Source organism: Salminus brasiliensis, chromosome 1 (genome assembly GCF_030463535.1).
Source record: "Salminus brasiliensis chromosome 1, fSalBra1.hap2, whole genome shotgun sequence".
Classification (NCBI taxonomy): Eukaryota; Metazoa; Chordata; class Actinopteri; order Characiformes; family Bryconidae; genus Salminus; species Salminus brasiliensis.
This window is the reverse complement of record NC_132878.1, coordinates 59,882,659-59,905,707: the sequence shown is the minus strand read 5'-3', so window position 1 is coordinate 59,905,707 and position 23,049 is coordinate 59,882,659. Positions and strand designations below refer to the sequence as shown.

The 23,049-nt window shown below is 38.9% G+C and overlaps 2 protein-coding genes across 10 annotated transcripts; both read left to right on the top strand.

Annotated features, from left to right (window-relative positions):
- The first annotated feature begins 261 nt into the window (after positions 1-261).
- On the top strand, positions 262-13,424 carry cep43 (centrosomal protein 43). Of its 9 annotated transcripts, none has more exons than XM_072684246.1 (21): positions 262-402; positions 726-779; positions 891-945; positions 1,030-1,118; positions 1,825-1,962; positions 2,050-2,076; positions 3,200-3,256; positions 3,368-3,438; positions 3,807-3,868; positions 4,020-4,081; positions 4,486-4,566; positions 5,714-5,776; positions 8,707-8,924; positions 9,271-9,348; positions 9,620-9,697; positions 11,010-11,099; positions 11,240-11,358; positions 11,574-11,639; positions 12,717-12,750; positions 12,844-12,931; positions 13,238-13,424. In XM_072684246.1, exons 1-21 carry the CDS (start codon positions 319-321, stop codon positions 13,313-13,315), a joined length of 1,692 nt encoding a protein of 563 aa, XP_072540347.1. In that variant the 5' UTR covers positions 262-318; the 3' UTR covers positions 13,316-13,424. The 9 variants fall into 9 exon arrangements, with proteins under 9 accessions (XP_072540347.1, XP_072540338.1, XP_072540328.1 ...); XM_072684237.1 differs by having other exon boundaries at positions 264-402; positions 9,274-9,348; positions 11,240-11,367; XM_072684227.1 differs by having other exon boundaries at positions 264-402; positions 11,240-11,367.
- A 78-nt stretch (positions 13,425-13,502) lies between these two features.
- Positions 13,503-18,194, top strand: ccr6a (chemokine (C-C motif) receptor 6a). The gene is made up of 2 exons (XM_072684340.1): positions 13,503-13,743; positions 15,837-18,194. Exon 2 carries the CDS (start codon positions 15,844-15,846, stop codon positions 17,014-17,016), a length of 1,173 nt encoding a protein of 390 aa, XP_072540441.1. The 5' UTR covers positions 13,503-13,743; positions 15,837-15,843; the 3' UTR covers positions 17,017-18,194.
- The last annotated feature ends 4,855 nt before the right edge of the window (positions 18,195-23,049 follow it).

Here is a 23,049-nt window from a genome sequence, read left to right as displayed (position 1 = left end):
CCTGTTATGCACAGATTGCACAGAGAGTGTTTCAGACTAATAGAAACACGATGGATCAGCCGATGAAAGCACTGGACTTCTGGGTCTGCAGCGAGGAGCACCTGCCTCTGGGCGGAAGAGGCTGTGATGACATTCGTTGGTACAGCCATAATAAATGAGTGTCACAAATTGTACACCAGTTAAAAGTACACCCCCGAGTACAGTATCTACGTCTTGTACTACAGCTGTGCTTAAGTTTGTCGTCGTTTCCCTTTAGAGCTGTAATGAAGACAAGCCGTCGCCAGAGGCCGCCGTGCGGTCACATGACAGCGGGCGAAGATGTCTGCCACAGAGGAGGACACGGAGCTGAGAGACCTACTGATTCAAAATTTAGAAAACAACGGCGTTTTAAACAAGATAAAGGTACGTCGGCAGCGGTACTTTACAGCTTTTAATGAACACTATTTCTGAACATGAGACTGTTGGTGAGGTAACGTTAGCTAGCTAGCATAATAGCTAGCTAAGTCGCTGCTAAAGTTGTGGCTAATAGGTTAGCCTGCTGGCTAGCTGGACTGCAGTGACAACAAACCGTAACTATGGCTCAACGACAGCAAGTACTGGGTCCTCGACTTCACAGCCTGAGTCGTTTTATGCTCTACATATGGGCTAGATACTTAGCTAGCAAAGTCGTTGTGTGTTAACGTGTGTAGCTAGCATGTCTAGATAACGCTTGTCTCGTTTCGCAGGCTGAGCTTCGAGCTGCAGTGTTCCTCGCGTTGGAAGAGCAGGACAAAGTTGAGGTAACGACGAGCAGTCTGAACAATAGTGTGTAATAGTTATTAGCCAGTTTCTGCACTGTGAATGTGTACGATCTGCTCTGTGAGTAATCTCTTTACTGCCCCCCCCCCCAGAATAAAACCCCACTTGTAAACGAAAATCTGAAAAAGTGTCTCAACACGAAAGATGGTAAGTTATACCGTGGTGGTTTCTCTCCCTAACTGTCCAGTGATTTCAATGCCAGTGTTCATAACTGTGGTCCATCTCTTGCAGGACGTCTTGTGGCCAGTTTGATCACTGACTTTCTGCAAATCTTCAATTTAGACTTTACTCTTGCTGTTTTTCAGCCAGAGATTAACACGGTAACATATTTGTGCTATTCACCACCATTTACATCAATCAGCCATAACATTCAAACCACCTGCCTAATGTTGTGTAGGTCCATCTCTTCTCTGACCTGTCCATTCAGATTGTTCTACGGTAGCTGTCTCTCTTCTTTGGGATCGGATCAGACAGTCCAGCCTTCACTCACCAAGCACATCAGTCATGGTCACCCATGGTGACCCTGTGCCCAGTTTACTGATTAAAGGACTGTTTTTAGGTAGCTACTGACCACTGCATAGTGGGAACACCCCACAAGACTTGCCTAAGAACGGACGGACACTTACTGCGTAATATGTATATCCCACCACTTGATAGGGGCCATTGTAAGGAGATATTTAGTGTTATTCACATCATCAGACAGTGGTTTTAATGTTATGGCTGATTTGGTATTTGTACATGTGTGTACATACATAAACATTTTACATTTACAAGAAATGTCAATGTAAAAAGATTTTATTCCTGGTCCTGGAAATTAATACAATGTAAAATATGCTAAAAGGAAAGTCACAAGGTTTTTACATGACAATGACTATAGCTTACATTCATCTGGGAAAATCAAAGGCATGTAATTCTAGAAGTTCTCTTCTTTTCACGACTTTTCACTGTTGTTCAGACCTATTTCAGCAACATGTAAGATACTCCTGTGATGCCTTTAGAGTAAAATATGTTTCATGTCTTATCCAGTTAAATGGGCTTGACGGTAGGGAAAGTTTGTTCAGAGAGCTCGGCCTCTCTGAATTAGAAGGGAATAAGAGCACCCCTCTCCTGCTTGAGTTAATTAGGAGGGGCCGACACAAAGAGAAAGCTTCCATCTTCTCGGAGGTGAGCATAATGACTTTTTTTATGTTGTCAGGAATAACTACTAAAGTCCCAATGTTTCAAATATTTGATTCTCTCATTCTTCTGCAGGGAGATCGAGTAATGCCTATTCCCAAGGTATGTTCTCTTCATCTATACATAACCTATTTTATGCACCCACAGAGTACAGTAACCACTGGCATGACTTACAGTATCAGGAACAGATCCAAACATGTAATAGCACCAATGTGAACTTTGTAAGATGTGGTTGAAGAGCAAGTATTGGGCTGATTCATATATTTGCTTTACCCCCACATTTTGCACCCCACCTCAATTATTTAGGTCACACAAGGGAAGCATGATGTAAGTTAAGGTGTTCAGATTGAGTTGTGAAAAAGTCTTTCCTGTTCAGCTAGGTTTTGCAAAACAAGTTTGTCCTACTTCTATGCATTCGTTGCTTTGTAGTTTACAGCAGCTTGACTTCACATGTTTCTACTTAATTGTTCTGAATATATAATCTTATGCAAAAAGGACGCCCTGGTAAAATATCTTTTTTTTATTTATTTATATATATTTTTTATAAGGCATATCTGACATAAACTGACATCCGATATAACTACCCTTCTTTTCAATAACAGTGATAAGCCTTCCATTCATTGGGTCTGGCAGTTTCTTGATCTGTTGACAATCAACTTTTTGTGCAGCAGCAACCACAGCCTCCCAGACAGTGTTCAGAGAGGTGTACTGTTTTCCTTTACTGTAAATCTCCCATTTAAGAATTGCTCACAAGTTCTTGATGGGGTTCAGGTCAGGTGAGGAAGGGGGCCATGTCATAAGTTTTTCATCTTCAATGCCTTTACTGGCTAGCCATACAGAGGAGTACTTGGATGCATGTGATGGAGCATTGTCCCACACAAAAATCATTGTCTTTTTTAAAGATGCAGACTCAAATTGGAGCTCTGTGCCCGTCACTGATCCAGATAATGAGTTCCTGGTAGCTTCGTGTTTGATTCTTCTCAAATCCCTGGCTGTTATCTTTTTTTCTCTCAACACATTTTTTGCGACCCTGTTGACTATTTGCAACAAAAAGTGCTGCCTCTCTTTTGAGAGACTTTTGGTCATTTTTGACTTTTCAGAGTCAGTTAAATCTCTAGAAAATATGCCTAAGAATGATAACATGGTCAAAATACTCACTTGACTAATAATTGTGCACACAGTTTATACAAATGTTTTATTTATCAAAAGACTGTTATTTCTTTAGGAGCTGTCGCCTCGTCAGATTGCTGAAGCACGAAAAAAATATGACTGCAGAGACAAGGTAATTCTTCAGCATAATTAAGAAAATAATGTTATTCAAAAAGTCTGCTTATGTAGATGTCTGATGTTGTGTGTGTGGTGTTTGTTTGTTTTGTTTTTGTTAATTACTCAGGATAGGAGTGGTGGAATAAGCAAAGAAGAAGTGATTGGAGTTTTCTCAGATCTTTTTCCCAGTTTCAGCAGGTAAATTATCAGACGGAACTTGGCATGCCAAGAGCTTCAGGAAGTCTAAATGCTGTTACTGAAACTCACCTTAGTTATTCAATCTCCCCACCCACCCATACTGAAACTATTTACTTCCTACATGTAAACCAGTTATGAAATCAAGTAAGGTTGTGGTTCACCCATGACCTTTTTGATGATTCTTGCATCTCATCTAAACAGCAATGAAATGTTTTATATATATTAATCTAAATATGATTCAGATAAATTTGTGCTCCATGTGTTACACATATTGTATATGTATATACAGCCACTAATTCTTAGACACCAAAGGAATTCTAGCAGCCTATGAGCTTATCTTTTCTTCTTTCCTTTGTTGGTAAATGAAGAGGCATGCTGGAACGATATGTCGCAGATGAACTCAGAGCCAAAGATAAAGATGTAAATAGTTGTGAGTACTCCTAGTATTTTGCTTGGTTGATTTTTTTTTTTTTATTATTATTATTTTATCCATGCATGCATTCTTCATATGCATAATGTACTGGCTGATGTTTACTAATAGTTTCTGACTTTTTCTGACTCCTACCCATGTCTGTCAACAGCTATAGATTTTCACGATTTCTTGGGAATGTACAAACGCTTTTTCATTCAGTGCAGAAGTGTGGTACGTTTTTCTTAAAAAGTATAAAAAATAATTAAAACCAAAAATATATTTGACATGTAGTGTAGGTTCATAAATAATGTATTAATCTGAGAAAATATGGAAAACTATTTATCTAAGCACTATGTAAATACCAACATTGGAATAAATATAAATAAACAATACATTACATGTTAATGTGTATGAAAGTAGTAGTTTAACCAAAATTATGTATAGTTTTTTGTTACATTTGATTTATTCCAGTGGTACATTGTTGTTTTCCTGACAGAAATACATTTAGTACAGTGATAAATGATTTAAAACTTCACTATATCATGTAAGGAATTAAACTGTTTTGTCTTCAGTACATATTGGGCTTTCATTCTGTAACTGAGGTTTTGTTTTTTATTTTTATTTTTTTTATAAAGGTTACCAGTGATGGTAGTGATGTTGTTTCCTCCTTGGGTAAGGTTATTGAGGACAGGATCAGTTTATCACCTACCAGCAAGGTGAGAAGATTTTGAACTTGCCTTTTGACCGTTTTGTATATGAGAGTTCTCGGCATGCAGTGGTTTATAAGGGCATTTTGTACTAACTCCATGTTATGCTCCAGACTAGGGAATCCATGTCCTGGATGTAATGCTCACTATCAAACTCTTTCTATTTAATACATATATATATATTCTTATTTATGTTCTGTTTGGGGAAACATCACTAGAGGAAAATACATTACTTTTAGCTTTACATGCATTTTTTTGCAGTTTATAATAATACAAGTTTTGACTAATCTACTTACTTATCTTAATGTCTAGAAAGTTGATCTATGACTATAAATGTTTTCTTAGTTTGACTCATAAAGGTAAAAGGGGCTTTCCCTGATAAAAAGACAATGCGTTTATTACACATACTGTTTTCTCTGAAGAGAATTGGATTGGATTTTGTATAACAGCAGTTTTTAATGGGTTGATTTGTATTTTTCTGCTTCCTCTAAGGATGTAGAGGTCAGTATTCTGTCTGTAAGACATGCTCATATGCTTTTGATTTGACTAAGAACTAGCAAACAGTTTAAAGGAAATTACTACTTCACTCAACAACATCTAGCAATTATGCCAGCAGATGCTTTCGTTCGCTAAGCTTAAACACTATTTCAAAGGCTGTGATATTCTAGAACAGGCACCAGAGTGCTGTCTCATTTAGAAATACCCCCTTCCTTTTTGAATCAGTGGCTGCGTCATTACTTTAGAAGTGTATTTTGCTTTAATAAAACAGCAGGTGGTTATGTTTTATCAAAGCAAGTGACTACAATATTTTTTTTATTGGTGTTTTTGACCGGCAGTTTCAAGATGTATATATGTATATTATCTATATAATATAAAAAAAATAATAACTTATTGCTTTTTTTCTTTTAGCAGTTAAAGTTGTACAGGTGTGTTTTAAGACTGGCCACCTGCATTAAAAAAGTACAGTCTTCAATTGTAGATCACTTGCAGGTCATTATATATCATTATCAATCGAGGTACATTTAGCTGCTGTACTACTCTATGGAGACTTGTGTGTGAGTGTGTGGTTTTTTTTCCTCTCTCTTCCCTCTCAAACACCCCTGATTAGTAAGGTGTTTTGATGCAGAATACTAAGAGGCTGTGTTCTCATATTCAGATACCCAGATATAAGGGCTTTATAAAGCCCAGTGCAGCGCAGGAAGAGCCTCCTGGGTCTCAGGTAAAGCATGTAACCTGAAGCGCTAGCTATACACCTCACAGCACATACAGCTTTCTCATTTGGCAAAAATCGTGCTGATTTTGTTACATCCACTTTCTGCGGGCTTACAATTACTACGGGAAATAACTAGCAGTTTAGTAGCACTACTAAAGACGTCAAGCCACAGACCGTGTCTGTGGGACCCAGTCAATTAAAAACATAAGAAGCTAACTTCTGCTAATGAGTGATTTACTTTGACTGTCAAATCTTGTTTTTGTTCATAGGGCTGCACAATCAATCCTCATTAATCGTCAGCTTTTTATCTTGATATTAGTGTTGCAACTGCAGTGTCTTTTCAACAGTGCTACTACCACCTTGTTTGACTTCAGAGATGGCACAGTGCCACTTTGGTTACATTCACACAGGAGGTAAAAAAAAAGTGTCCCAAATCTGATCTCTTTTTTTATTATTTACCAGAATTTCTAACAGAAAAATTAGGGTTATGTTAAGGATATTTGGGGGGGGGGGGTCCATTCATCCATTATATTTCACAATATAGCATTTTTCTTAGACAGATAAATGAAATGAGTGGTGGTTCTGTTTTCACTTTGAGTGAAACAAAGAAACTGCTAGCATGATGCTCTTTCCTGTAAGCTGGATTGAGAGCAGTCGTTTTTGTTTGTCCCCCAGCAAGTTTTACAGTAATGTTAGTGACACATTCCACTGATTTTCATGTTTTGAAAGAAATCTGTTTAATGCAAATTCTGTTCAGGCAGCTTTGTGTGAATATAGCCTTTTTGTTTTGGGATACTGATACTGATCTTTTGAAATGTTATTTTTGTGAAAACCTGTCCAGTTTAACCTTATACCAACAATATGATGTATACAGAACTGATTGTGTTTCTGTTTTTCTTTTTTTACGAAAGTTACAATATCACATTTAATGCGAACGTGTGCATATAGACCATTTTAAACAAAGGAATTAAATTTTTGCCTGCTAGATGTCTACTCAAACACAGGCAAATATGAGGCTACTGCTATCGTGTGGTGGAAACAAATGTCAAATATTTAAGGAGGATGTTCAAGTGGTCTTTGGGTCTGGTCCTGGAAGATGAGTAATGAAAGTTTTGTGATTTTCTTGTTCAAACACATCTGCTAAAGTTGAACAAGTTTGTTTGAGCAGGGAGATCACCAAACTGTTCTGAACACCAGACCTTAAGAACCATGGAATACATTCTGTTAGTGTATTTTTTAATGAAATCAAACTAAAATACTGAAGGGTAATTAAAGCAAAAAAACCTGATTTTTGTCAGTAAATAGGGACATGGCCATGTTTCAGATTATATGAAATAATTGCTTTTGTAAGCAAGTTAAAATTACCTTCTACTAGGGCACAATTTACTGCCATTGCAACCTCTCTTAGTGCCCCAGACAGCTTTCAGCATGCCCTCATTTTTTCTCAAAAATAAATGCAGCTGTATTTTAATTGCCTGGGCTTTTTGTTGCATGACGTTAAAGCTCAAGATCAAGAATTGTCTTGTGGCCGCAGGCGATTACCACAATGGTGCTTCAACAAAAGCCGACTTTGTTAAACAAAGCACTGTGTATATTGAGGCTCAGCAGCCACCAGGAAATGATAAAAAAAGAAAGACAAATCTTATCGACAAATGTTTATTTATTATGTTCTCAACATGTTTTGTTTCCTCTTTGACCAGTGACCAGAACTGTGTTGATTTATAAATATTTTTAAATATTATAATTGTATCAGATTTTACTGAATATTCTTTGCAGTCCTACTGATTTCATATTGTGGTTTGACATGGGAGACCATGATGCTCTCTCAGTGGTTCCTGTATCTTCAGTTAAATCTGGACTTTAGCAGTGTGCTAAATTTGTAGCTGCAGTAACCAACCCTCTTTTAAATCAAACACACCGGATTTAGTTCAGAGATTTCTGAAGACCATGATTTGCTTGATCAGGGGTCGTAGGTAAGGGTTTGAGCTAAACGTCTGCTGGAAAGTAAATCTCCAGAAGGAGGTTTGGTGACTGCTGATTTGTAAGATGCCTGTCTGCCGTGTCAAAGTCAAGCATTTGCTTGTTACAGACAGACTTTCATTCTGTGAAGAGTTCACTAATCACTCTTCACTGTAAAAATGTATTGACAGAGCATGAGAAAACTTTACAGACTAGCACCCTGCCTCTCACTCCTAATTACATTTACTCACGATAATCCTCAAAAATTTTCCAGAATTGTGCAGCCCTAATTTTGTAATTAGTTTATTTTAGCATTTGACCTGTATTCTAGTTTTCCCTGCTACTGAATGCCCTGCAGATTTTTTTTTCTAACTAAAAATAATTATCTAACAGTGGTCGCTTTGAAGCAACATGCTTTTTATCTTAATATTTTGAACTAATGTTTGTTTTTTCTGCACTAATTATCCATTATTGATAGACACAGCCATTTTGCATCTCAAGTAAATGTAGCGTTTGAAACCATATAGAAAACAGTTGTCTTTGTACAGGGATCAATTTGTCATTTGCTTCAACTGTATGTCTTTGTTGCTCATAGCTGGATATTTTATGTGGGCCAATTACAGAAATGACTTTTGCGCAGCCCACTGTTCTTGTAACTGATGTCAGTGTTTGATTAAAATGAGCTGTCCATAGAAATGCTCCAAAAAATGTCAGCATGCCATTTTACTTGAGAATGTCACATTATCTTTTTAACATCCCCGTTTCATCTTAATTTCTGACTTTTAACTGCATGAAACATTTCTCCATAATATTTCCACTCACGTCTCTTACACTTTACTTAACCTACTGTCTGAACTAACATTTGTTAAGCTATATTCATTTACAGTGCTTCATACAGCACTAAATATCAATCTAGCCCTGCATGTGACTAAAATATTACCATATAATATAATATTGTTGTGATGACCTTCACATAGGCTGGTGAGCTGTCACAAAATCCCAGTGAGCCGCTGGGTTCCCTGAAGGGCAGAGCTTTTGTGCAGGCCCCCAGTATGGCCAGCGAGGGGCTTGCTGCAAGTCGGAATGACCCCACAGCCCTGAGGAGACCACTGGACTTGGGCCTGGAGGACGACGATGAAGAAGGAGACTCCTTCTTTGACGATCCTCTCCCAAAGCCTCAGAAGACTTATGGCTGGTATGTGCAAATCTCCATATAATACGTAATATTAACTGTACACACAAACATGTTCTCGAGAAAAAAATCAGAGACGGATTTTATGTTTTGTAACTTGCAAAAAGGAACAGTGTCTGAGTGAGATTCAAAAGTTTTTATTTAATTATTATTTTAAATAATTAGGAATAATTATTTAGGAATATCTTTTTGTTGTTGTGAAATGTGAACATATTTAATAAGAATTAAATATAATTAATTATTGTTTTGTCTTATTGTAGCCTTGCTCATGTGTACATTCTTCTCTTTTTTTTATTATTATTATTTTTTTGTTTGTTTTGTTTTGTTTTATCACTGCATGTTGGAACAGTAGTTTGCCGTCTACAGGAGATAAGCCTTACTCAGGGCTTTACTCCGCATTTACTGAAAAGAGCTTTAGTCATAAAGAGTAAGTACTTCATTTTCTCTCAGGGTGTTCAGGTTAGGTTAATTGCAAGTCAGTGTCTCAATACTGCTGGCCAGATGTTTCGACTGACTTGTGTTGGAGGATATTTCGCCAGCTTCAGTCATGTGAAACAGTCTAGCAGTTGGTGCTTTGTGTTAAGCCGCTGCTGTCTACTGCATCTCTTTCTTCCTTTGCTTTATGTTCCTCCCCCTGTATCTGTCTTTCTCATTCTGTCACTGTCGTCTATCTCTGCTTTCTTCCCTGGTCCTGTAAGGAGCCAGCACCTGCAGAGGGAGGAGAGCCTGGCAGGGCCGCCCTTCTCCCAAATGAGGAGGGGTACTAGCCTCAATGAGTGAGTGTGCATGGTGTGATCACTCTGCCATTAAAGCCCACTGCAGCCATCCTACCCATGGATGCAAAACCAGGCTCTCTGGCCCTTTGGTGCCATGGACTCATCATTACTGCATTCAGACTGTATCAACTGATTACATTCCTTTTGAACTGATCATGTTTAAGTTCGGCCTCCAGGTTTTTCTATGTTATTTTATGCTTCCATCCACGCTAAAATGGTGTTTTTGACCTCAGTCTTTTTGGAAACGCTCTTCAGAGCCAGATAGATTTGGCAATGCTGTTTTTAGGCCATTGTAAGGCTGGCCTCTTTTGTACTGTAATATACCGCCGGATTGGCACATGACCACATCTCTAGTATGTGCAACATGAAAGATGACTTTTATCAAAGAACAAATTGTGAAAAAAATGAATTATGAAAAAATGATAAAAAGATACAACCATGCAAGACCTGGTAGACAGAAAAGATATTTCTTATGTTTCAGTTTCCTCATATTTCTAATCTTTAAGAGATGGAGGAGGAGAATCAAGCTCTACTTTAACTTTAACACCGTGGTGAAAACTCTTACTGAAAAAGGGAACAGACCAAAAAGAAGAACATTTGCTAAACAAAGAAAAACTGCAGGTGTTCTCAGAACAGTGGACAGGGCACTCAACGTCACTTTATGTGGTTTGGATTAAAATTGTGAAAAAATGAAAATGTGAATCTACTAAAACAAAGGGAGCTATCATGCATGTTAACTCACTAAAAAATAAAACACGTGATTAAACTGCTTATTAATGTGACCTCTGATTTTGCACTGTGCTATAGCTATGTAGAATACTCTTATAACAGCCCTGCAAAAACATAAAGAAGACCCTGCATTCTCTACTATTGAACAGACCTTTGCATGCTTCATGCTGCTACATAGTGGAGTTGGTTTTCTTAGCTTGGCTGCCTTTTTTAGCATGCACCACAACAAACTGCTAGGTCAGGTTGCAATGCACATGCGCAATATAAAATGGAAAATGTTGTCAAAAACACTAAAGTGGATGGGAACCTTTGACATGAAAACAGCATTCAGTGTCTGAAAACCGCAGCTGTATTAGTGTGGACAGGACATTGTGTATGGTGGTTAACTATTAACTAGACAAGCTCAGTGACTTCATTGTGGTTTTCTCTCAACCTTTAACATGTTCTTCCCTTTCTGCATGTTTGCGTATCTTGCCGATCTCAAAGCTGTTTCCCCCACTGTCTTCTCCTCCCTGGGTGTGTGCGTGTGTATGTGTTTGTACGTGCGTATGTGTGGGTGGATGCACTCTCTATCTGGGCTCAGTCTGTCTGCTATAGGCAGTGACACAGAGGGTGATGGAGAGGACGTGTTCTCAGTCCCTGAGAACAAGCGCAGCCCTGACTCTGAGCCCAGGTGAGCTGGGCTCGGCTCTGCTCTGCATATCCTGCCATCTTCCTCGTTCTGCTTCTCCTCACTTTTGTGTCACTTGAATTCACCTCTAGCTGATATGCACATCAGTTCCACTAAGTGCCTTCCCATTCCCTGCACCCTAGGAGAGCGGATTCGGCGAAAGCAGCTGGAAGAACTCCTTCCCCCTTGTCAGACACCCCTCCATTAAAAAGTGTAGGCGGATCCCTCTCTGCAGAGAACAGCCAAAGAGACCCTGTCTCCAGTAAGAGTGGTATGGTGGTGCAACACACTACTCAGCAGCTACTTCATTAGGGCTAACTGTATAGCTGTACTAGTAGTTCAAGACAAGTTTCCATTAGTCACATACCTTCTCTGTAGAACAGTGTACAAATGTGTACAGCTACACAATTGGTCTGTCTAAGAATTTCAGTGTATGTAAGATCTGAATACTATTCTTTTGTTGGGTTCTTCTTCCAGGTACATTTTATTCCAAAGAAAAGGGTCTTCAAGATTTTAAAGAGAAAACTGCATCTCCTCTTCTGGGTAAGAGTTTGTTTTTTTTTTTTCCTGAAAGTTCAGGAACTAGCCCACATGTATCTGATATGGGGAGGGGAAGGTGAAGTAAAATTAGGAAGGTGGTGTTTTGTTTTGTGTTTTTGTTGTTGTTTTTTTTTGTGTGTGTGTGTTCATGTCCCCTTAATAGTGTAACATAGAAGAGGTAAAAATGTGTAAAAATTCACTGTAGCTTGTAAAAGGTTTCTTGTCATTTTTGTTGTATACTTCACACAAAAAGAAATCCACTCTAAAGATAAAAAGGCCTACACCAGTTAGTAGAACCACTGCGTTAGTAGTTGGGCAATCGCAAAATTGAAGTATACAATAAAAGACTGGAATACCTTGATGACTAACTGAAAAAAATACTACAGCAGTGAGCAACTGGCAATGATCAGGTCATGTAATGAAAAACAGTAAATGATAACAGAAAAAATGGAGCTATGAAGAAAACAGCCTAAATAAAAGCCTGGGAAAGCACAGGAAGAAGAAATGCCTGACTAGGCTTTTTAACAAGGTACAAAAATGAGCCAGAAGAGGTCTGGTCTGGCTTTTCTGAACAGATGAATAAAGCATAAACCTGTAACAGATGTAAGAAGATAAAGCGCAGAGAAACGGAGGGACTGCAAATGTTGTGAAGCACTCCTCACTTGTGGCAGTGGCTTTGGGCCTGCATGACTGTCTCTGTAGTGGTGGTATAGCAACATGAATTCTGAAGCACACAAACATCCTTTCTTCTCATGAACATAAGCAAAGTGTCTGACTGCATAATGCAGCAGACATAACTCAATACATACTTCACAATTGGGTTAATTAGAAAAACATTTCATGATAAGGTATCTAAAAGGAATGTGTATGGAGTCTGGTGATGTCTGCATGAAAAAGAAATATTACACAGAAATTATCCAGTATTCACCATTTTTCATAAAAAAAATACAGTTTTTCATGACAATGAAATTTTCATGACAGTTCTTTTTTTTTTTTAATTATAATACTTTTGACTTTTATTAAGACACCTCTAAAGCAGTGCGACAAATAATCTTACTCTTACTCTCAATGTCCCCACAGATGAAGACCTTGACTATGATGATGACTTCAACAGGTGAATTTTGCTGTATTATCATGCCTTCGGGCGTGAACTTGCTTATCGTTCTATGAATCTGTGTGCAGTGTGTTAACGTGTCCTCGCCCACAGCCATCGATCAGATAACTCAAAGAGCGAGGTGAGCATTGGTGAAGAGATAGAGGAGGTCTCCATCGAGGGACCCGATTTTAGCGACAAGGTAGCCACCACAATAGATTTACTCTTTTACACGGCCTCCAATTTGCTTAGGTAAAGTGGCCCTTCAGATAATACTACACATTGTACTGCAAGAAGGAAATGTTGTTGGATGCTGATGAGTAAGGGTCTTTCATAGCTCTGAAGGAGACTGTAAAGGAGGAAGCAACTTCAGATACCCAGGCATGAAAAAAACGGTCACTGCGCCATGTAATTTCTCAGCACCTTGAGAACGCTGGTCTTTGTGTACTATTTTCACCTTCAGTCGTTAAAGCATGTATTCACCTCTTCTCTGTGTCTCTTTCTCCAGCTTGACGAGGTCACTCAGGATCTGAGTTTGTCTCAGCTGAGTCAAGGTGCCGCGGACTACATGGAAGATGTGCCGTGACACCGTGACAGCTGCTCCTGTGTTTATGTATTTCAGTATGTCCTTGTATAAATGAATTGTGTCAGCAGTTCCTATTAAAGCTCGACTGTTCAACCTCGAGTTCCCTTAATGTGGTTTGTGTTGAGTTTGTTTAGTTTATGGGGCTGGATGTTTTTAAACAGGTTGAATCAAGATACATATTTTTCAGTTCTTTATTCCCAAGTGCTGAAAGTGCTGTTTTTTACAAACTGCTTCCCTCCCCATGTTCCTGGAAACTCTGTCTTTATCGAATGGATGAAGTCTAACAGCAAAGACATCAGACATTCCAGGCAGGACTTTTGATGGTATCAGTAAGACTCCTCCTTAGGCATGCTTATGCATGCACATAGCGACAGTCACTCAGTCACACAGGACGCTCGCAGGGGTACAGCTGACTTGTGATACAAGTGGTAAGGACTTGTTTTCTCTTGGCTCACTTTTTAAGTTCTTAATTTCTTCTAAAATTGAGAATAAACATACTGATGTCTTTTAGTTGAGTATTACTGAGGAGTTTGTATAGTTCCAGTATAATGAGTGTTTGCGACTGTAGAGACGTCACTTGCGGAGAGGGTAATGATTATAAACCTGCTCGGGCACGTGTCATTATATATTTAGTTAATCTTCGCAGTTTATTGTTTTGGCTTTTTATTTATTTATATATTTTTAAAGGAATACATTTTTAAAGGAATTTTAAAGAAAACCTTTCAAAGTGTAAGGTAACTTTTGTTTTTAGTATTAATCATTAGTAATACATATGTAAATTCCTATATGATTAAATGTAAAAATTCTGGAAATCTGAAGATTGCACATCAAAGCTGTATTTGGTGAAACATTAAAGAGTATAAGATTTGTGATTACCGACGTACTGCAAAGGGAGATTTTGATTCCTAAACTATCGCAAAATGACTCATTCTGAAACCTAAACTGAACCAATTATTTTTGTAAATATGTCATAGCTGTCACGCAAAAAAAAAAAAAACAACAACCTGTAAACCGTCTGTAAATTGGTAACCTAACACAAGAAGGTAAAAACATTTTGGTGGAAGCCAATGTAAAAAGATTTTATTACAATTAATCAGTCCATTAATGAAATTATGAGTAATAAAGAACAACTGCCAGATTCACCCTGGCAAAAACTGGAAAACTGCAACAGATATCTAAATTTATATTATATATAATTTCTTTTTTATTATTTAATTGTTTTATTTATTTATTTTTATTCTTATTTTTTAGACATTTTAGTCCACATGCATCTGTTCAGGTATAGCAGGGATGTTATGGACGGTTTACAAAACAGTCTTATATATTTTTCTGTTTATGATAGCTTTATATATAAAAAAAAAAAAAAAAAACCCTAAATTTTTAACATCAACCTCAGCTGGAGCGTATTGATGTACAGTAAAAAAAAAAGGGAGACAAAGAAAAGACAGTGATTAACCCCCCCCACCCCCCCTCCCCCACAATGTCCAGCCATTTCTGACATTTCCCACATGTATTACCAGACATGAATAATTAACCTCTTATAGTAGTGCTGTGAAATATGTCAGCAGTGTCTTAAGTTCTGTTTGTTCTGCTTTGTGAGACCCTGGGCCCCACACATCCTCCAACACTACTGATACCATAGAAATAGGTCACTGCATGATTCTTGACTCATGGCTCTTGGTGGCTTTTTTGTACTTGTTATTGACCTGGTTCCTGCAAATTTCCTCTTTCTGCAGTACGAGAATGAAATCTACCTGCAAGCAACATCTAAACTGTAGATTTGCCCCCCCGATAAGGTGGCTTATATATGTCTTGCGATACCTCTATGTTTAACCTATTTAACAGCTTTGTCACTTGCAGTTTGTGCACTGTGTTGCACGGTGTGAAGGAAGCTGAGGCTGTCTCTGTTTATATTGTAATTAAATCTGATGTTTTAACAGGCGGTTTAAAATCATGCTCTGTAAAAATGCATTCATATAAACAGTTAGAATAAAACAGTCCAAAGCAACAACAACACACCTTAACCTTTACTATTTTAAATAATATTTGTGTATGCAAATTTCCTTACCATGTTCACATTTTTTCTTCCTAATTTAGAGAATGTTGTTTATTACATCAATGGATAAACACTTCCAAATGATACCTTTCTATAAATGTTAAGATGTTTTTCTGTTTGTGCATCTGTTCCTATACATTAAACACAAATAAAAGGTATTAGGGTTAACATTGACCGATTATGTCAATAGAACTTTTTTAGGCTCTATTGTCATTATGAGACTAGCTGATTTCATGGGTTACTAATCTTATACACATGGGGTTGCACGCTTTCAATGCAACCAGGTAAAGCCACACCCCCACTTGATTGTTTGAAGACCTGAGACCTATTAACAAGTGAAATCAGTCTCATCTAATTGTAAGGTAAACCTGCAACCACACTAACCCTTTTATATGGGCTAGTTTGGTGACTCTCAAGCTATCTTTTCCCGAAACCTTCCTAATTCCATTGTGTTTTCCCCTGCAGTGCCAAAATGAATTTTTCATATGAGGAAGCATACCTTGACATAGAGGAGCCGTGTTCTGCGCAGGTAAACCCCAAGGTGCAGCACGTTCTCCAGGTCTATGTGTACTCCATCATATGCATCCTAGGCTTTATTGGCAACACCCTGGTCATCATCACGTATGCCTTCTACAAGCGGACTAAGTCCATGACAGATGTTTACCTGCTGAACGTGGCCATTGCTGACATCCTGTTTGTGGTGGCACTCCCTCTGATCATCTTCAGCGAGCAGAATGGGTGGGCTTTGGGAACGTGGTCCTGCAAGCTGCTGCGTGGCATTTACAGCATCAACTTGTACAGTGGCATCCTACTCCTGGCCTGCATCAGCTTGGACCGCTACATGGCTATTGTGCAAGCCCGCAGGTCCTTCAGGCTGCGCTCCAGAACCCTCATCTACAGCTACTTGATCTGTGCTGTGGTCTGGTTTATGGGTTTCATCTTGTCTTTGCCCACATTTGTCTACTACCAGCGCTACAAGCACAATGGACTTGGTGTTGATATCAGCTTTTATAGCAGTTCTGATGTGACTGATAATACCACAGAAGAACATGAGCAGCTGCAGACTCCTTCCGCCCTCCTACCTGGCTTCGAAGAAGAGCAATACGTTTGCTTCTTCCTCTTTAAAGATAACACCACTGCCCAGCATATGAAGGTTCTGGTGCCCAGCTCCCAGATGGCATTGGGCTTCTTCCTGCCTCTGCTGATCATGGGCTTCTGTTACTCACAAGTGGTGTTCACCTTGCTGCATGCCAAGAACTTCCAGAGGCACAAGGCTGTGCGTGTGGTTCTGACTGTGGTGCTGGTCTTCATTGCCTGCCACCTGCCCTACAACATGGCTCTGCTCTACGACACCATCACCATGTTCTCCCTGAAGGAGTGCAGCGATGACACGACCACGCGCCTGGTGCTGGCCCTTACAGAGAGTCTGGCCTACCTGCACTGCTGCCTCAACCCCTTGCTGTACGCCTTTGTTGGGGTCAACTTCAGGAACCACTTTCGCAAGATCGTTGAGGATGCCTGGTGCCTGGGAAAGAGGTACATCGGGGCCAGGCGCTCCTCTCGGGCTACTTCAGATGGCTACCTCTCATCCAGGAGGTCTGTGGAAGGTGCCCCTTCTGAAAACGCCACCTCCTTTACCATGTGAACAAAAAAAATTGTATTGTGACCACCATCTGAGCTCACATTCAGAGTGGACTGTTTTAATAGACTGTCAGGTTTAAAGGCCACGGCACTCTGACCCAGCATTGCTCAACAAACACAGCTGTTCCTTTGCTGTCACTTATACATATTATACTGTTCTAGCATAAGAACTGACAAGCGACAAATGAAGTGGTGAGAGTGGGGGAGAGTATTCTAGAACAGGGAGAAATGGGGCAGAACTTTGCAGAACAGTGTGAAATTGGGATGGCATTTTAGAACAGTGAGAGATTGGGATAGCATTCTAGAACAGTGTAAAATAGAACAGTGGGATAATGGGATGGCATAATAGGACAGTGAGAAATAGAACAGTGAGAAATTGGGATGGCATTCTAGAACTGTGTGAAATTGGGATGGCATTCTAGAACTGTGTGAAATTGGGATGGCATTCTAGAACTGTGAGAAATTGGGATGGCATTCTAGAACTGTGAGAAATTGGGATGGCATTCTAGAACTGTGTAAAATAGAACAGTGAGAAATAAAACAGTAAGAAATTGGGTTGGCATTCTAGAACTCTGTGAAATTGGGATGGCATTCTAGAACTGTGAGAAATTGGGTTGGCATTCTAGAACTGTGAGAAATTGGGATGGCATTCTAGAACTGTGTGAAATTGGGTTGGCATTCTAGAACTGTGTGAAATTGGGATGGCATTCTAGAACTGTGAGAAATTGGGTTGGCATTCTAGAACTGTGAGAAATTGGGTTGGCTTTCTAGAACAGTGTGTGAAATAGAGCAGACTTTTGTAGAACAGTGAAAATTGAGGGTGGCTTTCTAGAACTGTGTGAAATAGAACAGTGAGAAATAGAGCAGACCTTTGAAGAACAGTGAAAAATGGGGGTGGCTTTCTAGAACAGTGTGAAATAGAACAGTGAGAAATAGGGCAGAGCTTTGAAGAACAGTGAAAAATGGGGGTGGCTTTCTAGAACAGTGTGAAATAGAACAGTGAGAAATAGAGCAGACTTTTGTAGAACAGTCAGAAACTGGGATGGCATTCTAGAACAGTGTAAAATCTAATTCTCTTCCTGGTATGACAGACAGTACAATTAGATCCGCTCTGTGTTTAACCTGTACAGCAAGCCACAGCAATGAATCTACACAACAATGAGAGATTGGGCAGACCATTTTTAAACAATGTGAGGGTGTGTGTGCGGGGGTGGGGGTGGGGGGTGGTTGTGTTCTAGAACAATGAGAAATGGGGAAAGAACATTATCTAATGGTGTGGAAAATGGGGAGAACATTTTAGAGACTCCCAACAACAGCACAGAAGAATGATAGACCATCAGACCAACAGTTGGGGTTGTTGGGGAATGTTGAGCTGGAGTGCTCTGGCCTTGTAACCTTTTTGTATATTTTGTCTATGCAAATGTGCAGGCTCCATATTTGATGCTTACACATCCATGTTCATGACATTATGTTGTGTTCCAAAATGTGTTCCTGATTCTTGATGCAGTCTGCTGTTTCTGTACGTCATTGATGGACCACCCTTAAAAATAAGTAATTGAAATAGGAAAATAAGAATGTGATTTAATTTTAATTTTATTTTTTTACTTTTTTTTGGAGTTTGAATAAAAAAAAAAAGAATATTTTTCATTGAGTTTTCATTCTTTGTGTTTATCGCAGCTTTCGAGCTCTCACAAACACTGTTAGTTAAATCATCCAGTCGGTGGTGCTGGTAAGAACACTGAGACAGGGATCGTCTCAGCTGACCACAGCTTTAGTGGTCAGGTTTTATATGTTTATTTATTCTCAGTGGGGTCTTTGACCAGTAAATGCTTAATTTCAGCACTGATGCTACTGGCCTGCAACGAACAGAAAAAACGTCCCCCTCACCAGAGCCATTTGAACAGTTTCACATGAACAGTTTGCGTAAACATAATACCCAGGTTGGACACCAAGTCTGGAGCAGCTCGCAGCTCTTTGGCAATGACCCACATGTAATAGTGAATGAGTGCGCTCACTGTTCACCACTTCACTATTGTGGTTTCCCATTGTCGTAGCATTATCTAATGAACCTGAATTTGTGCTGTGTCACACTGGAACAGGTGGTTCTCTGCCAGATATGTCAAATCTCCATAACTACACATACAGTACAATCAGATCAGCTCAGTATGCAGAGTGGTTAACCTGTACAACAAGCCACAACAATGAATCTACACAACATACATACATACGCATGGTACCTAGACGCTCTAGGTCTAGCAGGCTTGGCTGTTGATGTCCCTAAAGGCAAATTTCACTGCATGAAGAAGGGTGACCTGCTGATGAGGACTGTGCTCACAGAGCATCCAGAATAAAGAGGAGGAAACGTCTATATACAGATTTAGAAATGGTGAGTATGATAGGAGGTGTAAGACAAAACCTGAAACGAAGCTTTAATGACTTATGCAGAGTAATGCAGGCCTGAAATACATCCTTTCACTCGCTCGCTCAAACAGCAGACAGCAGTGCTGCACTCTATAGCTGCTGTTTGTGTTTGTGTCTGTTCCTGTTTTGAAGGTCATTGTCTGCATGTTGGATGGCAGGTGCGGGCAGATCTTACATAACACCGCTGTGTTTACATGCGTAAATACAACATCGCTGTCACGCTAAAACTTTGCATCTCAATTTTAGCATTTTTCACATTTCAACATAATTTGAATCTGACAGGTGCTGTGTCAAAATTTCATGATGAATGAACCAATTGAGGAGCTCCAAAATGGCTTGCAATTAAATCTTTTTTTTTACATTGACTTCCATTGAAAGTTCAGAAGGTTTTTTCCTTCTTCTGTAAAGTTGACATTTTGGAGATTTTTGCATGACGGTGCCAATGTTATATATTAGTAATAGTGTCTTTATCTATGTGCATTCTACTGTTAATGCATGGATTGTTGAGAAAAGCGCTGTTGTGTTCATTAGGGGTGTAAAAATGATTGATATATGAACTTATTGCAATGTAATGTTTTTCAGTACTGTATCGATTCTCAAAATAATAAATAGTTTACATGTAAAGACTGGTGGTTCAGACAGTGGTTCGTTTAGTGTTGTGTTTAAACCCTAACCACTAGAGAGCAGTGTTGTACTCACATCCCACTGTTCTGATTGCATAAAACATATGCATAATCGTATGATGGTTTCCCCAAAATGAACCTGATACTTTGACAGATGTATGGTTCTGTTTGCTCCAAAAAAGCCTTGTCTGTAGTATCTTCCCCTTCCATCCTCACTGTGTTCTATAGAGGGGCTGCAGAGAGCACCCTAAGCACTAACCGCAAGACCCTACATCGAAAAGGGAGGACAGCTGAGAGGACCACCCAAGTCTCTCTCCCCTCCATCATGCACATTTACACCATCCACCCCTCGCACAGCCTCCTCTTTCTGCTGCCCTTCTCCAGGACACTGATGGGACTCCTGAAGAAAACCTCCACCTCTGCAATAGAGTCGGTTTTAAAGGCGTGCCTCCACTGAACAAGCTGCTGAATGACCCCAGTAAGGGGCAGAGCATTAGCTTACATGTGGACGGTTGTGTGTTGAGTTTACAGTGTAAGTGAACTGAACTGCAAACTGTGTGTGTGTGTGCATGTGTGTGTAGGTCAGTGCAGGTTTATTGCTTATTGAGATCTGTTTATTGAGAGTTTAAACAGATCTCTGTGCTCTCTCCGGCCGCGGAGTGTAAACAGTCAGGGAAAGGCGTAAACAGAAAGATTTAGACTAGTGCTTACTTCCCAACTGCAGCTTAATGCTGCCATTACTCACGTGACCCTGAGGCCCAACTGATCAAGCCTCACTATAGCATACGGACAATATTGTGTGTGTGTTCAAATAAGGGACACTATGGGACTATGACACATTTTGCCTTGTTTGATATTATAGGCACTCATTTTAGTTCTTTAGGAAAGGCAATGGCTCTGTGTAACCATCCCCCCCCCCAAAAAAAACAAAACAAAAAAAAAAACATTTAAATCTATTAAAAAGACATTCTATGTTGTTTTTTTTGCCTATGATGGGGAACATCTTAAATGTGTTCTTTATTGATTTTTTGAGAACCATATTGTACGTAGCAGTAAAAGGTGTCCGGCTTTTGATATTAATCAAATAACCCCACTTATCGAAGAAGCCACAGAGCAGTCGCACTGGGCAGTTCTTTAAACTGACACTGAAGCATATATGCCAGAGATTTATACAAAGTAATGTCCAGTTATACCCACTATGTACCAGTACCTCTACAGCCTTCTTCTTCTTATTATTATTATTTATTTATTTATTTACTTACTTTAAACAATAAGTATATTGCTAGACATACTATGTTAGCAGAGATGCACCAGAATTAAATACAAAAGAAAACTGGAGAAAATCCTAGAAATCAGACTGGTAGGAAATGACCAGTGTACTGATTACTATGACTGTAACAACAGGAGGACAAGACTCAACATCACAATAGCAAAACCACTTTAGATTATATATGTATATCAGTACTGAGCATATTACAATGCGAAATTTAATACAAATATAAACACAGAAAATCATGCTGTGCTGCTGTTTTGCGTGGCAAAAACAAACAAACAAACAAACAAACAAACAAAAAAAACAAGCAAGCATGTAACACTATTTTCTTCAGTCTTTCCCAGACCTACAAATACAGTGATCCACACCTCTCTCTTAAATAGGTTGAAGTAACACTAACATAAAAAAAAATAATTTCCCATCCATCACATACTTTATCTTAGGTTAGGTTGTATTTATTATTAATTATTAATTAATTTTATATGATGTTTCATATAAAACACCCCCTTACTGCTGCAATAAATACATGTAGTATATAAATACATGTAGCATAAGTCATGTAGCATAAGTACATTTCCTTCTGCAACCGGGTATATGGCGCCTTCTGCTGGACTTGCTTCACAATCACACCCCTGTCCAGTGGACTTGAGCTGATGTGCAGTGCACGCCGTTCAGCGCAGGCGGCATATAAGTCTCCAAATCCATGTCCCACCACAACAGGATCATCACACAGTGTTTCATATCCGCGTCTTCAGGCGCAATAGGCTAAATTACCCACAAAAGCCCCTGCTAGCCGCTACCCAGAGTCCCCTCACAGCAGTGGTTTACATAAACACGCCCCCAACTAGCGGCGTAGGCTCGCCAGAGTCAAAGTCCTTATAGAGTGAAAGTCTAACTGCAGACAGCTGGTCTTACATAACTCTCCAGATTATTCCAGATTTGTTTTATATTGGACAGCACCAAAAATACCAAATGTATCATTACGTTATATAACATATGTGTAATGTATCATGCATTATATAATTATCGATCATTATTATTATTGCTATATTAATATTGATTTATTGATCATACGTAATTATAAACATCTAGCTGCAGACATCTATTTCCAAAATGTCTGACTTATGTTTTACACAAGTTTCCAAATTATTCCATAACGTTTTTACCATTAGACAATGACCAACAAATAACTAATATCCGTTTTGGATCTTTGAGCTTTGAGTCTTTTTAGGGTTAAATAATAAGTTATCCTTCTTAGTCATTCAGGATTTATTGTTCATTTTCAGACCTTTTGTCTCCATCAGGTCTGACTTAATAAAATATTGTAATAAAGCATTTCAAGACACATTAGAAACACTCTCTACTGTAGTAGAAATAGTAGAAATTATTGCATACAGGACACTAAATATCCTATTTTCTTATCGATATATGTTCAAACGTATACATGATTATTATATCCTCGCAAAATAAGTTTAATTATGCATTTTCACACTGCATCAATATATATATATATATATATATATATATATATATATATATATATATATATATATATATATATATATATATTATCTGGTTCTTATATTCGTCTTGTTTCAGACTGTTGTATATTTGTGATCGATAATTATTTAGGATATTTGTTCATGACCGTGTTAAAAGGTCGAGCGAGGAAAGGACAGAGGGAAGCTCTGGGAAACGAGGGCTACCGTCTCCTGGGAGA

Excerpts from the sequence above, each read along its gene's own strand:
- ccr6a (XM_072684340.1), top strand. The coding sequence starts at position 15,844 with ATGAATTTTTCATATGAGGAAGCATACCTTGACATAGAGGAGCCGTGT.
- cep43 (XM_072684227.1), top strand. The coding sequence starts at position 319 with ATGTCTGCCACAGAGGAGGACACGGAGCTGAGAGACCTACTGATTCAA. Across the intron at positions 403-725 it reads GCGTTTTAAACAAGATAAAG|GCTGAGCTTCGAGCTGCAGT; the intron begins GTACGTCGGCAG and ends CTCGTTTCGCAG. Across the intron at positions 3,257-3,367 it reads AATATGACTGCAGAGACAAG|GATAGGAGTGGTGGAATAAG; the intron begins GTAATTCTTCAG and ends TTAATTACTCAG.